This window comes from Rosa chinensis, chromosome 4, assembly GCF_002994745.2.
Source record: "Rosa chinensis cultivar Old Blush chromosome 4, RchiOBHm-V2, whole genome shotgun sequence".
In the NCBI taxonomy this organism is placed as follows: domain Eukaryota; kingdom Viridiplantae; phylum Streptophyta; class Magnoliopsida; order Rosales; family Rosaceae; genus Rosa; species Rosa chinensis.
In genome coordinates, this window is record NC_037091.1 from 58,680,452 (window position 1) to 58,694,992 (window position 14,541).

Here is a 14,541-nt window from a genome sequence, read left to right on the forward strand (position 1 = left end):
CCTTCAGTTCTATATTCAACCCCCAGCAATTGGCCCAAAGAGAGGTTAATCTGGTCTAATTACTATTGCAAATCATGCAATAGATTAGTGTTGTTGATATTACACTACTTACATTGAGCAGACTAAGATGTCTGGGAATTCGATCATGAGAGTTAATTAATACGAACAGTGGAAATCTAATTAAATTCAAGTTCGGAGGTTGTTTTCTACAAAGGAAGACAGGTGTATATGTATACTGTATATGTACATATATCCAATGGCTGGGGCTTTTCCAAGTGTATATGTATACGGTATATGTACATATATCCAATGGCTGGGGCCATGGGCGTAGCTAGCTAATAACTAGAGGGGTCAACTGACCCTCCTGTCTTAGTACTTGCCTGTATCAATTATGAGGCTTTAGTACTATTTCCATAGCTAATTCTTGTAACTTTATTCACTTTACCCTCCTCTACTTTAGATTTTCTATTCGAGGAACAGTTGTTGTATAGTAAAATATATGTATTGTTAGTGACTTTTAATTTGACTAAATTTTGCATATTTAAGTATCTAAGCATAAATGAATATATTTACATTGTTCTCCGAGACCACTAATGAGCAACAAAGAGGCACTAGATGGACTAATGGCTGACCATTGATGGGTTTGTTTTGTTGAGGCAGCGAATCAGGCTGACTGTCAATGCTTTCTATGCCCTCTGGGAACTACCCTCTTTTAGTTCGTAAAAGGGAAAATTATTTATTTTTTTCTCATTGGATAGGAAACTAAGAGCCCGTTCGGTAAAGTTTTCAAAAACAAAATTTCAAAAATATTTTTAAAAAATGAAAAAGAGAAAAAAGAGATTATATTTTTCATATTGAAAATGAGTTCGGTATTTCATTCTCTTTTTTTATAATCCTTTTTAATATCAGAAATTCATGAGTCATGGTGTCATGGAAGTTGAGACTCAATGGAGATTCAGTATAACTCAGAGGCAATAGACTATCAATGGATTGGCCTACCCATGAATCTTCTGTATTTGATTTTCCTAAAAGTAGATAAGCAAATTGACGAGCAAACAAGGCAAGCTATTGTTTATGTAACAGCCAATACAATCGAGTGTTTACCGGTCATAATCACTTATCAATCATGCAAGAGACTATATACAATCAACTCAATACCCAGATGATCGATAATTAATCATACAAGAGTTCTATATTTATATAAATCTTATATGTTTCTCAATCATTGTTTCTATAGATTCAATACAAGAATCCAGATCTAGAACTTTCATAGATTCTTAGTCATAATCCAACAATGGCACCATTGACGGTGTAGTCACTACTACAAAAACATGATTTAAGGACATTGAAACCGTGTCCTTAAATACATACAAGGACTCTTTTTTAAAGAGTCCTCTATCCGGGAGTCATTATAAGTATGAAACAAGGACACTGGAAATGTGTCCTCTTTTCTATACGAGGACACAGTTTGTGTGTCCTAAAAGCTCTGGATGTGGTGTCCTTAAATCTATAAGAGGACACCTAAATTGCATCCTCATATCATCTAATATGTGTCCTCTTTTCTATATTAGGACACAATTTGCATGTCCTAAAAGATTTCAAAAGGGAGTCCTTAAATCCATAAGAGGACACAAAAAATACATTCTCATATGTGTCCTCTTTTATATACTAGTACACAAATTATATCATCAAAGATCTGGAAATGGAGTCCTTAAATCCATATGAGGACACAAATATGCATTCTCATATTATCAAAAGTACATAGTTGACACATAGAACAAGTCCTTATATGAGAACTTATATAGAGAACATCCAATGAAGATCCAAGACAAGTAATCTACAATACCACAAGTTCATCTCATGGAAGGAGAATAAAGATCCAAAATGTACTATTGCTACAATTTTGACCAATTTAATTCAATGTTGCTGCTACACTTTCCTATAGAGTAGGCTTCACAAATATATAACTTCATAATTCCAATAAATAAGAAATCTGCAAACATGCTAACTATTTTACTTCATCTTGGATATATCCATCAACCTGCTCTGCGCTCTCTACTCAAACTACATCAATCTCTTCTTGAGTGTAAGTGTTTTTTCCCCTGAACTGAAATGATCAATAGATATTACATTATAGTGGATATTACACTAAAAAAAGAAGTTAACCATGCACAAGTAATCAAAATCACCAATAAACACACACACACACAGATATATATATATATATATATATATGTTTTTATTCCAGTAGTACCATACAATTAATGTTGTAGATAATGCTACTAAATTTCGATGACATGCATACAGACCTACAAAAATAAAAAATATTTATTCTGGCAGTACCATACAATTAACGTTGTAGATGATCCTACTAGATTTCGATGAAATGCATACACACATCTATAAAAATAAAAAACAAAAACAAAAACAGTTTGCTAGATATAACATCAACAGTAAGTTAGATTGAAGGAATAACAAGTAAATCGCTCCATTGAAATAGTATTACTAACCTTATATATAATGACGCACTTAAGAGTTTCAAGAATTCTTGAGCTGTCCATACATTGAACTCGTGCCAGCTTACTGACTTCTTGAGGATAAGAAAAAGAAAAAAACAAAATTTCCGTCAATACTAATTTTTTTATGAAATCATTCAAGCATGACACATCTAAGTAATCTAATTAAAAGTGAAATAACAAACAGAGGAAGTCCATAAGGGCTTCAATGAAGGCACTGGTAGACACTAAAGATCATGCCACATACTATCATTTAATACACACACGTGGATATTTTGTGTTTTAAGTATAATTCTGCATGAATCAAACCTAAGTACTCTAAAATCATGGACTAATTCAATTCAATAGGTTTATAGATTTTCACACCTGAAGCAATGTCTTATATTGATGTTTGAGACCTTCCCATTCTCCAAATAACTAACCCAAATATAAGAGCTGATGCAACCATGATACAAGTAGTAAAGTTTTATCAACCATGAATATTGCTAAGCTACTAGGATTTCTAATAGGCCACAAATGGGAACCAGCAATATGATATGATGCAGGCCTTTATATGAAAACACTCTCACTACCAGCAGTGCAACCGATCAAAAATAGCAAAGGTCAGAGAAAACAATTTGCATTTAAAGATGATGCAGGAACTGAAGTAATTACCTGTAACAAAAAAATCCACAAGATAGTCACAGGAGTACCCTAACCAAACCCCTGAAACACACAAAAAAAAAAAAAAAAAAAAAATTGCAGTCCTGCAACCACGGAAATCAATTACAGAAGCAGGCTATTGCAGGCAAAAATTAAATATACATGTTCAAACACAATAAGCTGATGAAAAGGATTATAAAATTTTATCACCATAACCTCAATTAATTAACAGCTATAGATATATCAATTTTGTTTAGTCACATGGAAATTGATCCATATCTAGGAAGGTCAAACAACCAATCTCAGGGAGAAATGAAAAATGAGATATGATTGATACTTTTGGAGGTATGTACCCAATGCAAACAACAGCTCAAACTATCCAGTATGCATTTTAGGCTCAGCTTGAACCTTTCCACTTTCGTCAATTTCAAAAAATCATCAATCCCATTTTAGTTAGTACAGTTCTTTGTCCTTATGGCATTTGATACTATTCAAATTCTGGCCAATATAGCTGTATCATCTTCAACTTTCCCCTCATTAAATCCCATGTAATAGGCGGGTATAGCTACATTTTATACTTGTATATAAACAAAAAATTGAATACAGGCCGTAACTCAACAAGCAATCAACTAGATATTTCCAATGACAAATTATAGTTAGCACATACAAATGAATAATGCCAAAAAGTAACACATTGAAGTAGTGACCACATACAGTAACTGATATGAAATCCAACTTCGAAGCAGCCCCTAGAATCCAAGCCAGCAGCAGAAGCGATATCATACCTATAAGAAATCAGATAACGATGAAGAGAAAAAATTCAAAAAAAAAAAATTACTTAGGTTAAGACGAGGAGCTGATAAGAGACGGGAAAATTCTTAAACCAATCCAAGGTCAAGGCATCGAGTTTACTCGGCGCCTTGGTCACACAATTTCATAGCGTCCGCCGCTTTCGACACCTTCGACAACTCCTTCTCCATCGCCCCCAATTTTTTCAATTTTCCTCCATCAAATCTCTAAATCGAATTCACACCGACATGCAACAAAACTTTGAATCAAATTGAAGTGAAGGGAGGGACTGGAAAACCTAGCAGAGAGAGATCGGCGATGTTAAAATCAGAGAGAGAGAGACAGAGAGAGAGAGAGAGAGAGAGAGAGAGAGAGAAAGGAGACTCTGCAGGCTCGCTCCAATAAATTTTCCGAATTTTCTGCTTAGGAAGAAGAAAATAGACAGATAGAGAATGAGAGAGAATTACGCACCCATCCGTGGTGAGAATTTGTTTTGGTCAGAGCTAAACAATCTGAGCTCCAATTTGGTACATTCGACGAGGAAGAGACGGCAGATGAAAGAGAGAGAGAGAGAGAGAGAGAGAGAGAGAGAGAGAGTGTGCGTGGGTGCGTGGTTAAACTTCTCAATTTAATTTTCAAAAGAAACTTCTCAATTTGGCCAAAAAAAACGGCGGGCTTCGTGTGTGGGAAAGTTTAAATTTGGCCAAAAAAATGCTTAAGTTGCCCTGTTTTTCTTGGCGCGTCCTCTTAAGGCTTTTAGGACACACCAATAAATATGTGTCCTCCTAGGGCGTCCTTATAGCTAATATTTGTAGTAGTGAGTTTGGTCAAAATCTGGCGACTACAGGGGTCTGGGTAGTTTTTTCTCTTTGAGTTACCCAATGTTATTGGAAGTGTAAGGATGAAGAAGTGGAAGTTTTCTGGTGAGGAATGAAAGCAGATTGAGAGAAAAAGTTGAAAACATCAATTTGACGTTTTCTGATTTTTAGAGTAAAGTTAGAAAACATTTTCACTTTTTATTTTCAGTATCTTTAAAAATAGGCTAACGAACAGATTTTCTTATTATTTTCATTTTTAAAAACAAAAATGGGATGTTATTTTCTCTACCGAACGGGCCATAACATTCTCACAAACTCTTCATCTCGTATTGAATAACATTGGAGAAGTGGTAGAAAAATTGCTAGGAAATTCATAAGTAATGCGATCAAATATTATAAAATTAATGAGTTATTAATGTAAATTAAGAGTGTGAAAAAATGAATCTCTTAGAATTATGGGAAAATTAATTTTTCCTTCTTCTTTTTTTTTTTCTCCTTGTGCTTACCAAACATAAGACATGAACAAAATATGTTTTTTTGGGTGTTTCTATTTGTATCCATCAAATTTCTATGTAGACCCAGCAATTTTTTATTTACCAATATTACCCTTGTTAAAAAAAAAAACTGCACATTAATCTTCATTCGTCTTCCTCATACTTGCCACCGTACAATTCACCCGTTCTCCTTAGATCACCGGTCCTCGTCAACTAAATAATCCAAAGCAAGAACTTTGATTTTCTCCAAAACGGTAGAGAAGCACTTGAACTCTAGTCATTTCTCTTAAGTAATGGAAACATCGAATAAAATATCATCATTCATGAATGATTGTGGAATAACCATTACAAGTGGCTTAGTGGTTCTTGCCTAGTTTGATGTGCTCCCCAACCTAGGTTCGAACCCCGAAGTTGTCAAAGTGGTCAGGCATTGTGCTGCAATGCACAGTTGAAGCCATTTCACATGCGCCGAAGAGGTTTATCTTGGGCCTAGGAAGTCTTTGGGTTCCCCTTGACAAAGTCAAAAAAAATGAATGATTGTGTAATGTGGACAAATCATGTGGTAAATTGTAGAATTTAAAATACTACAAAAAAAATTGCAACAGCCACGGCGCAATGCCGTCGCAAAAGAGCATTGGCGACGGCAATGCTTCATACGCGATTGGTGGCGTCGCCAATAGTATTTGCGACGGCAAATGCGCCGTGGCAAGATTATTAGCGACGGCAAACCATTTGCCGTCTTAAGAATTTTGCGACTGAAAAATGCCGTTGCAAATACCAATGGCGATGCCACCAACCGCAACTGAAGTTTTTTGCCATCACCAAAAGAAATTTGTTACCGCAAAAATGCCGTCGCAAAAGTAGTATTTTAAAATTAAAAAAAATTGGCATGCAAATATGCATACCAATTTTTTTTTTTTTTTGTTGGATAAAAAGCTATATACAAAAAGGAATGAAGCTAATATAAAAGAAAATGTTACATTTTAATTTTCCTCATGAATGCTACAAAAGGAATGAAAGTTCTAACAAAGTTTACTAGATAATTAAATTTTATAAGTTAGTTATTTTCCTCTACTTCAAGATAAACTTTGCAGGAATCTTCTTCGATCTATGTAGTTCACGTACCAATTACTCTAGTGTTGTTGCAAGCCTCCTATAAAAGAAAGTCAGAAATCTTCAAGCATTCATGAAAGAAGAAGAAAAACAAAAGATAGAAAATCAATGGGAGATGTACATGACACAGATATTGTTCATACCTATAAATTAAATATTTCACTTGAACTCTTAGATACTTTTTTAATTTTTGAGTGAGCATTCAGCAAGTGTGAGTAGTTCACTAGCTGCTTATTGCTATGCCTTCAGAAATCAACAAGGCCTTTGATAAAGTATTCCACTCATAGGAAATCAACTAAACTATTGATTGCTGCTAGGAGAGTGACGGCACATAAGCAATTGAATAGGATAGAGGCAGTAGATTGATCATATACTATAAATAAAGACAAATATACAAGACAGATTCGTGAACGGCATACATACCTTTGCCAGTTTCACTAGCTGATCGTAGTTATCATGTCCATAGAAGAATGGCTCCTTATGAAATATCTGTATAGAATAAGGCTCAAGCATAAGCATCACAAGACATCAGTTATGATTTTCTTTTATCAGATAGAAAACCTAAAAAAAAAACCGCCAAGAAGGCCAACTGATAATGAAATGGAACTTCAGAAATCAAAGAGAAAACTAAGAAATATGTACTACTTTTTTATCAACTAGTTGAAATCAAGTTTAGACCCAGTCACTAAATCACTGAAGCAAATCTCTCATCAAGCACAATCCCCACTGCACTATAATCAAGTACAGTGGTATGACATTTTGGATAATGATTGGTGAACCTTTAAACTTTGAAAGTCTTTACTGTAACAATTATTTTTGTTTATTTTAGCACAACATTTTCTTTTCTTTTTTTCCTTCTTTTTATAAGTATTTGTTGTAAAGTGAATGCCTAGACTTCTCCTCAGTATTACTATAGATATCCAAATCTTCATGATTCTTACCATCAACTGATAAACACCTAATATTGTCACCGAGATGCACATTAAGGTGAGCATAGCCTGATAACAGATCATTCTTGCAAGTTTCAGTCATTTTTAGTTTCATTAGAAACTAGAACTGTGAGAAATGCAGTGGATAGTGACATTAAATTGATAGTTTTGAGTACAAATGAGATTTTGAGGCAGAGGGAGGGAAAGAAAAGGGAGAGACCTGTGGTGGTGCAGCCAAAGATGCTTTCTCTGTGAATATACCAAACACCCTTCATTTTTATCATGCAACCTTTGAAGAGAAAGCAAATCATCATTTCATATCTAGACAGAGCTGTAGGAGCATAATAAATGAGATTCAAAATATAGACTAAGAGATCACATTTTGATGTGTAGATACAAAACCATAAATGAAATAGGAGACTAGCCCATTGTGGAAGAGACTACGTAACACAACTATTGGCTCCAAAGGACCAAATTTTATTACTCAATCTAATTCAAAACAAATACTAAAAAAAGAAAACAAGAGGCAAGTTCAAAGGAGACCAGAACAGAATCATGCATTGTATGTACTTTACAGTAGTTTTTACATTGTAAATAAAAGAGAGTAGTCCCTGGACATATAAAAACAGAAACAAAACTCACTTAGCCACAATAAATAAGGAGCCCCTACATGAGTTTTCAAAAAACTCTGAATCAAAAGCAAGTTTGTTTCAATGAAAATAATCAAAGAAATTACAATGTAACTGTTTGGGGTTGTTATCATCAAAAGCAAGATTCTTTCAATGAATATAACTGGAATTTCAAGGCAATGCCTAACATTTGTTTCTGTATTTTACAATACATCCCATATGTAATGGTCTAGCACCACAACCATATTCATACATATTACCTTAATTAAGTTCACATACACAATTCTAATCTCTATTTGAAAGACCTTTTATAAATGGATAATAATAACAATAGCAACAATCCTAACAAATGAAATTGGCTTGTTTATCCAATTTTATTAAAGAGACAAACTGATACATGAATCAAAATATAAAAAAAGATACAGCTTGAGATTCATTTGGTGGAGCATACCTCAGCTTGGCATAACATGAAGATCTGGTTATACATGCAACAAGCAAGTTCCCTATGTCAGCACACATTGGAATGATCAAATCCAATTTACATAGCAACAATTATTCTTACAAAATGTGCAAGCCATGATATCTCATTTTCATATGATTGAAAAAAGAGCAACAAAAGAGAGACCTAAGAAAGTGTGTGATACCGAAACTGAGAGACAATGGCTTCAAAAGCTCCAATGTTGAAGATCAATTTTCAAGGCTTCAAGGGACAAAAATCCAATAGATGATATTACAAATCTTTTAATGATATACCAGAAATGTCTATAACTAAATCAGTGAGTCACTTACTTCCATAGTAGGCCATTTGCGAGCATCAAAAAACAGAAAGAAATAGACAAATCAAGACCAAGCAATTTGAGCTTCTTAGGTTCGTTCCTGCAACATGAGTACAAACATGGCTGTTTAATAAACTAACAATTTCAATTTCTGATAAAAGATTAACCAACTTTGGAGCACAGTTTACATCATAACCCTAAACCATAATGTATCGATACAACATTAAATGTAGAAACTAAGATGATATCAGACACAAAAAATTAAGAAAAAGCACAACACCTCGGGAAGCAGCTCTTGTCCTCCTAAACAGTTCATTCTAGTTAATTATATGTTTCAATTCACGGAGGGATTGGAGAATTCGATGCCAGACCAAGGTACTCTGTTTGGTGAAATTGACGAAGAGATTATGTCTCACCCAAATTCAAAACCCAGAGTAGAAGAAAAGTTTCATCTGCAAACCAAGTTTGATTTCCACTATCAACCTGGGCAGTTTGATGAGGACGATGATGAATAGTTTCTCAGTTATAGCATTATTCTATTAAGCTCAATCCACATACCAAAAGCAATCAATCCCAACAAAAACAAAATCAATTTTTCTAATTAAAATTGTTCTCTATGCTAGCTATTGAGTATTATATCAAAATAAAAAATGAACACAAAACAAAAATCAGAAAAGTGAAAAACAAACCTCGTGCCTGCGAACACTCAAACGCAGCCAAGGGAACCAGTTCTTCAATCCACCGGAAGAGAAAGTTAGGGTTTATGTTGGCTAGTATCTAGATGTCTTAACCCACCCTGGAATAACCTATCAACCATTGGCCAAATTTTCAATTGGAGATGTTAGTAACCCTCACTTTCTAGAATTGATTCAAGAGACCCAAGTAAGAGGAATAAGAAGATGAAGATAGATGAGTTACCTGAGAGGAAGACGAAATGACAATGGAATGAGTTTCTCTGTGTGTTTGCCATGTGACGAGAGGAAGAGAACGAGAGAGGAAACCAGATCTGGATCTGGTTTTTATCCTTTTTTTTTTTTCCCTCACACTCGTATCTTATTACCTAAAACAAGCGACGACTTGTTAGCTTTGTCACAATTGACACAAGCACATGCGACGGCATGTAACTGCAGTCGCAATTAATATAAGGACAAACGACGGTAATGCAAAGCCGTCGCATCTTATTTATATGCTTACGACTGCAATTAAAGGAGGAGCAATAGTTACGGCAAATTTGCGCCGTGGACCTTTGCTGTAGCCATTGCAATTCTTTTTTGTAGTGATACATATATATATATATATATATATTATATGATATAAATCAACAAATAGAGGGGAAGGTGGAGGTAGATTTAGATTACTCAAGTTGCTTCATCTAAGAGATTTATATATTGCTAGTTCAAAATCTTGAAATTTTTTGTTAGCTCAGTAGTTAGAGCATCCACTACCTAATGACGAAGTCATGGGTTCGAGTCATCATAGGGGTAGGAGTGAAATCCTTTGATCCTCTTTTAGAAAAGAAAGGGGGAAAAAAAAGAAAAAAAGATGATCAATGGCAGATTTAGATTACTCAAGTCTCAATATGCATCATTTAAGAGATTTATATATTGCTAGTTCAAAATCTTGGAATTATTTGTTTTTGTTATATAGGTAGGCCAAAGGAAGACAAAAAAAAAGAGACGAAGCCAAGATATGGAAGACAAAGCAACAGTTATCAATGGCAGAGTGATGAAGAAGCCCATAAAACCATCATCAGAAAGAAAGCAATTTTTTTTTCTTGTGTGTTTTAATTTAGGGTTAAAACAAGGGTAATATTGGAAAGTTGTAGTGAAAATTTATTTTGCTAAGTCTATTTACATATTTGCTGGGTACAAATAGTTAGACCATTTTTTTTTCTCAAGCCTCAAATCCGTGAACCAAACGAGCTAGAATAACTAAAAATATTACATGACTTTTGTCGAACTGGCTGATTACGCCCTCACAACCAGTTTGAAATCGTTCACCCATTATTCACTTTTGGAAAAATAAGACAATTCCCGTAGTCCTCAAATAATATCTAGGTTCTCGTTGTGTTTGCAATTAAAATAAAGAGTTGTGCAAGGGCCATGGTAATTTTTTTATGGATAAAAATATCAATTTTTTTTTCTTTTCAAAACAAAAATATCAAGTGTTAAAACTCAGTTCCATTAGCTATCTTGCTCTTAAATATAGAGAGCGGGATGAAGCTATCTATAATTTAAAACATTTATTTTAAGTTATTTTATGTAATTTATAAATACATTTAAACTATTTAATATTTATTTAAAAAATAATATAAATTTAAAACTAGCTAAAATAGATAGCATTAATGCAAATGTAATTTTAAAATGGCTAACTAAAATGACATTTTAGCTAAAGTGACTAAACATTAATAGTGTTCACCTAAAGTAGCCACTTTGCATAGTTACTAACCGTATATATTAGCTGGGTAGGGATACTTACCAACTCAATTATTTTAGAACGTATGCATGTAAGAGTACTATATCTGTAGCAGTGTCTTCTCTTCTCTTCTCAAGAGTGAATCTGAAATAATTCAATTGGGCGCACTGTGGGGTGATACAAGTGCTTTGGAGTTTGGACTATCTGGGGGGATAATTTGCAAAGTGGATCTAACAGACACTAAAATATACTTTGATTGTTTTCCTGGTGGTGTGTAAAGAAGTTTGCAGGAAAAAGTAACGATGGAATTGTGAGTTATCAGCAGGTCATTGCCCCCTACAGTGCAAGCATGGTGTGACACAGTGACTTACATAAATATATGACCCAGCAAAACCAGAAGATCCCCAATTTTGGGTGCAGAGCGAGAGAGAGAGCCCTCTTTCTTCTCACGGTCAAAGAGGTGAAGCCATCTAAATACCATTGAATGCTCCACAGGAAAAGTCATATGAAATGAAGTCATAGAAGGCAAAGGTTAAAATATTCAATTATAGCATGCAAAACGAACTGGAAATGCAAAAAGGGGTTGGGAACTTTCAGTTCATTTCTAACTGGCTGTCCCACATCCCCTCTTTTTCTAGTTCACCCCTCTTTTCCTTTTCAGAGTTGGGAGTATACACAGCTTAGCGCAGAGTTACACACACACAAGTCACAACATACACAAGAAACCCAACAACCCTCTTCCAAATCCCCACAGCTTGAAGCCAAACTTGCTGAGCCTGTCCATGACCTCTAAAGCTGTCCCTTAGTCCAGTCCTTCCTGTAGAGAAACACCAAAACTCAGTCTCTCTCTTCTTCTTCTTCTTGCATATTCATGACCCCATTTTGTCAGCTTCTTTTGAGTCTCTCATCTCTCCCTGTCATTTCTGCGTGGCGTGTCACCAAATAGCCTAATGATACTAGCTACTTCAGACTTACTTACTATAACTCCATTAGAATGAAGGGAAAAAAAAAAAAAACCTGTTTCAATAATTAATTAGAAGCCATGTTGAAATCGGTTGATGGAAGGAGGTGGAGGGGGTTGTGTTCCTGAGTAGCTCATAGACCCATCCCTAGCTCCACCACCAACACCGCCTCCTCCTCCCGATCCAGTCAACTCCGAACTCAGGCTGCTGCTGCCTTGCCCAAACCCCCCGCTATGCGAGACCGGAGCACCAATACAAGTATAGTTGTTGTAACCGTTGTTGTTGGACTGATGATGATCTTGTACACCCGCCGTGGCGCCATAGCTCACATTCAGATGATGGCCATACTGGGACGCACTAGTGTTGTTACCACCGAGGACATGACCGACATAGTAGTCATTTTGGTGTTGATAGTGTGAAGAAGGGTAGGACATGGGGCGTGAAGGAGAGGGGTATAAGTAGGGCTGCGAGGGCTGTACGGCCTGCGGTGGTTGACCTGGGGCCGCTGCTGGCGGCGGTGGTATGAGTTGTGTGGAAGGAGAACCAGAAAACATTCTTGCAGGGAATCTCAGAGGTAATGTTGTTGGGTCACCGGGAGCTCCTGCAATTGGGTGGGGATACCCTCCTGGAGATGTCATCGGATGGCAGCAGCTATTTAATCAAAACCATAAAATTTTAATTAGCAAACTAATCACTGAAAAGATCAAAATGTGGGAGAGAAAATTGATCAAAAATTCACATGCAAAGTTTGCTTTTTTACATTACCCTAAATGAGGAGGGCCAGGAGCGGCTAGGTTATCGTTGTTGAAGACCAGCTGACGAGCACGGTTTAGTGTCTCTGTCTCCCTCTCTGTAAACAAAAACCCCAACACACAAATCAAATCACATCAGAAATCCACAAAGACTTTCAATAACAAACCCCAACTTTTGTTTTTTACATTTGACATGACCACACTATAGGCTTCATGGCTAGATCGATCCATCATCAACCTGGCAGTATCCCCAATTTTTTTCTCAAATATAAAATTACCAACTTTTCGAACTTTATACGGAGAGAAACAACAGATAGTGAGAGACTGGTGAAGTGAATAATTTAATTTAAGTTAGACTTGCCTTCAGACCAAAAAAAAAAGTTAGACTTGCCTTGGCGGTGGCGGTTCATGTGTCCCCCAAGAGCTTGAGATTTGCAGAACTTGAGGGAACAAAACCTACACTCGTAGACCTTCCCACTCTCGTCTTTTCCATCTTTTCCGCCGCTTTTCTTTTTTCTATGGCCTGCAATACCAACCAATCAATCAAATCAAAGCCTTCTTCGATGAGACTAATCCTAGCTATCCGTAGCTAGCTAAAATTAATTACCCAAATCTCATATATTAACAGACATCAGTTTTAAGGAGAAAGTTAATTATGTACCCAAAATGTCCATGCCCTATGTAGACAGTTTTCATGATTCAAGGTTGTAACTTGGATGAAATAACAACTTGTTTCTAGAGTTGAGAAAAATAAAAAAAAGGAGCTCCGAAAAAAGAAGAAACAAAGGTTCACTTTAGAACGGCCTACGGCCCCTTTGGTCGGAAATTTGTGTATACCGCTACCTGAGGAGGAGGAGGCGTCGCCGTCGATGAATTGTTTACCATTTTCTCGGTCTCTATCTCTATCTCTGTCTCGATTATGATCATCAGGCAAGTTGTTGAGGTCTAATGGATTCCTGCAAAACACCAAAATAACAAATCCTACTTTAACATTAACGATGTACTAGACTTTGTGTGGGTTAAAGATGGAGTTGGATGAACTAGAGAGGAGGAGAGTTTGAAAGGGGTGTTAATGGGACTCTAATTAAGGACGATGATGACTTACATGGTACCGACAGAGAAAGACAGAAACGAAAATATGAGGCAAAAGCCCAAACCCAAAGCTATTTGTATCTCTCTCTCTCTCTCTCTCTTCTCTGTCTGAGTCTCTCTCTCAGATGAGATGTGGGATGGGGTTGGAACTTGGAAGTGAGTAGTAAAGCTATAGCTTTTAAGAGAGAAAATAATTCAAGGGACTTTGAGTTGGAGAGTACTGCAATGAAGAAGCTGGTTGAGTGATGGTGGAAGATAAAGAGCTTTGAAAGTTCTCTATCAGTTTTCTCTGCCAAACCCTTTGGATTTTGGCCTCATCTCCCTCTCTCTCTCTCATACAATAAATTAAAATTCAAAAAGGAACAAAGGACGACAGTACTGGGTCTCGTGACTTTAAAAACGGCTTTAGGTATGTGAAGTGCCATTTTGGGTTCGTTGTTAAGAGAACAATTTTCCCTAATTTTATAGTACTTGAAAATCTAAAACTCATTAGATCAGTCATTATTTATAGTGTATTTAACACAACAAACTAATTTAACTGCTCCTAACACCGAAATACTATAAAACACCCGCTGTCTTATTACATAAGATTTTCAATTCCTTGTTTGCTCATT

The 14,541-nt window shown here is 35.8% G+C and overlaps 2 protein-coding genes and 1 long non-coding RNA gene across 9 annotated transcripts; all 3 read right to left on the reverse strand.

Moving 5' to 3' along the window:
• Positions 1-1,823: 1,823 nt before the first annotated feature.
• On the reverse strand, positions 1,824-4,542 carry LOC121053030. Of its 2 annotated transcripts, XM_040519337.1 has the most exons (6): positions 4,419-4,542; positions 4,071-4,236; positions 3,873-3,943; positions 3,171-3,221; positions 2,511-2,590; positions 1,824-2,107 (listed from the first exon to the last, which is right to left on the reverse strand). In XM_040519337.1, the coding sequence occupies exons 2-6, from the start codon at positions 4,136-4,138 to the stop codon at positions 2,060-2,062; spliced, it is 318 nt and encodes a 105-aa protein (XP_040375271.1). In that variant the 5' UTR covers positions 4,139-4,236; positions 4,419-4,542; the 3' UTR covers positions 1,824-2,059. The 2 variants fall into 2 exon arrangements, with proteins under 2 accessions (XP_040375271.1, XP_040375272.1); XM_040519338.1 differs by lacking the exon at positions 4,419-4,542 and having other exon boundaries at positions 1,826-2,107; positions 2,511-2,587; positions 4,071-4,330.
• A 1,745-nt stretch (positions 4,543-6,287) lies between these two features.
• LOC121052456 lies at positions 6,288-9,846 on the reverse strand. Of its 4 annotated transcripts, none has more exons than XR_005809104.1 (9): positions 9,625-9,846; positions 9,396-9,512; positions 8,987-9,158; positions 8,720-8,806; positions 8,556-8,630; positions 8,382-8,405; positions 7,522-7,590; positions 6,796-6,861; positions 6,288-6,412 (listed from the first exon to the last, which is right to left on the reverse strand). It is a non-coding gene; the product is annotated as an uncharacterized LOC121052456 (long non-coding RNA). The 4 variants fall into 4 exon arrangements; XR_005809102.1 differs by having other exon boundaries at positions 8,987-9,189; XR_005809105.1 differs by having other exon boundaries at positions 8,382-8,433; positions 8,987-9,189.
• Positions 9,847-11,640: 1,794 nt separating this feature from the next.
• On the reverse strand, positions 11,641-14,233 carry LOC112200981 (zinc finger protein JAGGED). Of its 3 annotated transcripts, none has more exons than XM_040519073.1 (6): positions 13,941-14,233; positions 13,679-13,791; positions 13,227-13,358; positions 12,849-12,933; positions 12,139-12,734; positions 11,641-11,938 (listed from the first exon to the last, which is right to left on the reverse strand). In XM_040519073.1, coding segments are annotated over exons 1-5 (912 nt in total). In that variant the 5' UTR covers positions 13,943-14,233; the 3' UTR covers positions 11,641-11,938; positions 12,139-12,154. The 3 variants fall into 3 exon arrangements, with proteins under 3 accessions (XP_040375007.1, XP_040375006.1, XP_024197753.1); XM_040519072.1 differs by having other exon boundaries at positions 11,641-12,044; XM_024341985.2 differs by having other exon boundaries at positions 11,641-12,734.
• Positions 14,234-14,541: the final 308 nt, after the last annotated feature.

Excerpts from the sequence above, each read along its gene's own strand:
- LOC121053030 (XM_040519337.1), bottom strand. The coding sequence starts at position 4,138 with ATGGAGAAGGAGTTGTCGAAGGTGTCGAAAGCGGCGGACGCTATGAAA. Across the intron at positions 3,222-3,872 it reads TGGATTTCATATCAGTTACT|GGGTTTGGTTAGGGTACTCC; the intron begins GTATGTGGTCAC and ends TGTGTGTTTCAG. Across the intron at positions 2,108-2,510 it reads AGTGCGTCATTATATATAAG|TTCAGGGGAAAAAACACTTA; the intron begins GTTAGTAATACT and ends TGATCATTTCAG.
- LOC112200981 (XM_040519073.1), bottom strand. Across the intron at positions 12,934-13,226 it reads CATGAACCGCCACCGCCAAG|AGAGGGAGACAGAGACACTA; the intron begins GCAAGTCTAACT and ends TTTTGTTTACAG. Across the intron at positions 12,735-12,848 it reads CCTGGCCCTCCTCATTTAGG|CTGCTGCCATCCGATGACAT; the intron begins GTAATGTAAAAA and ends TTGATTAAATAG.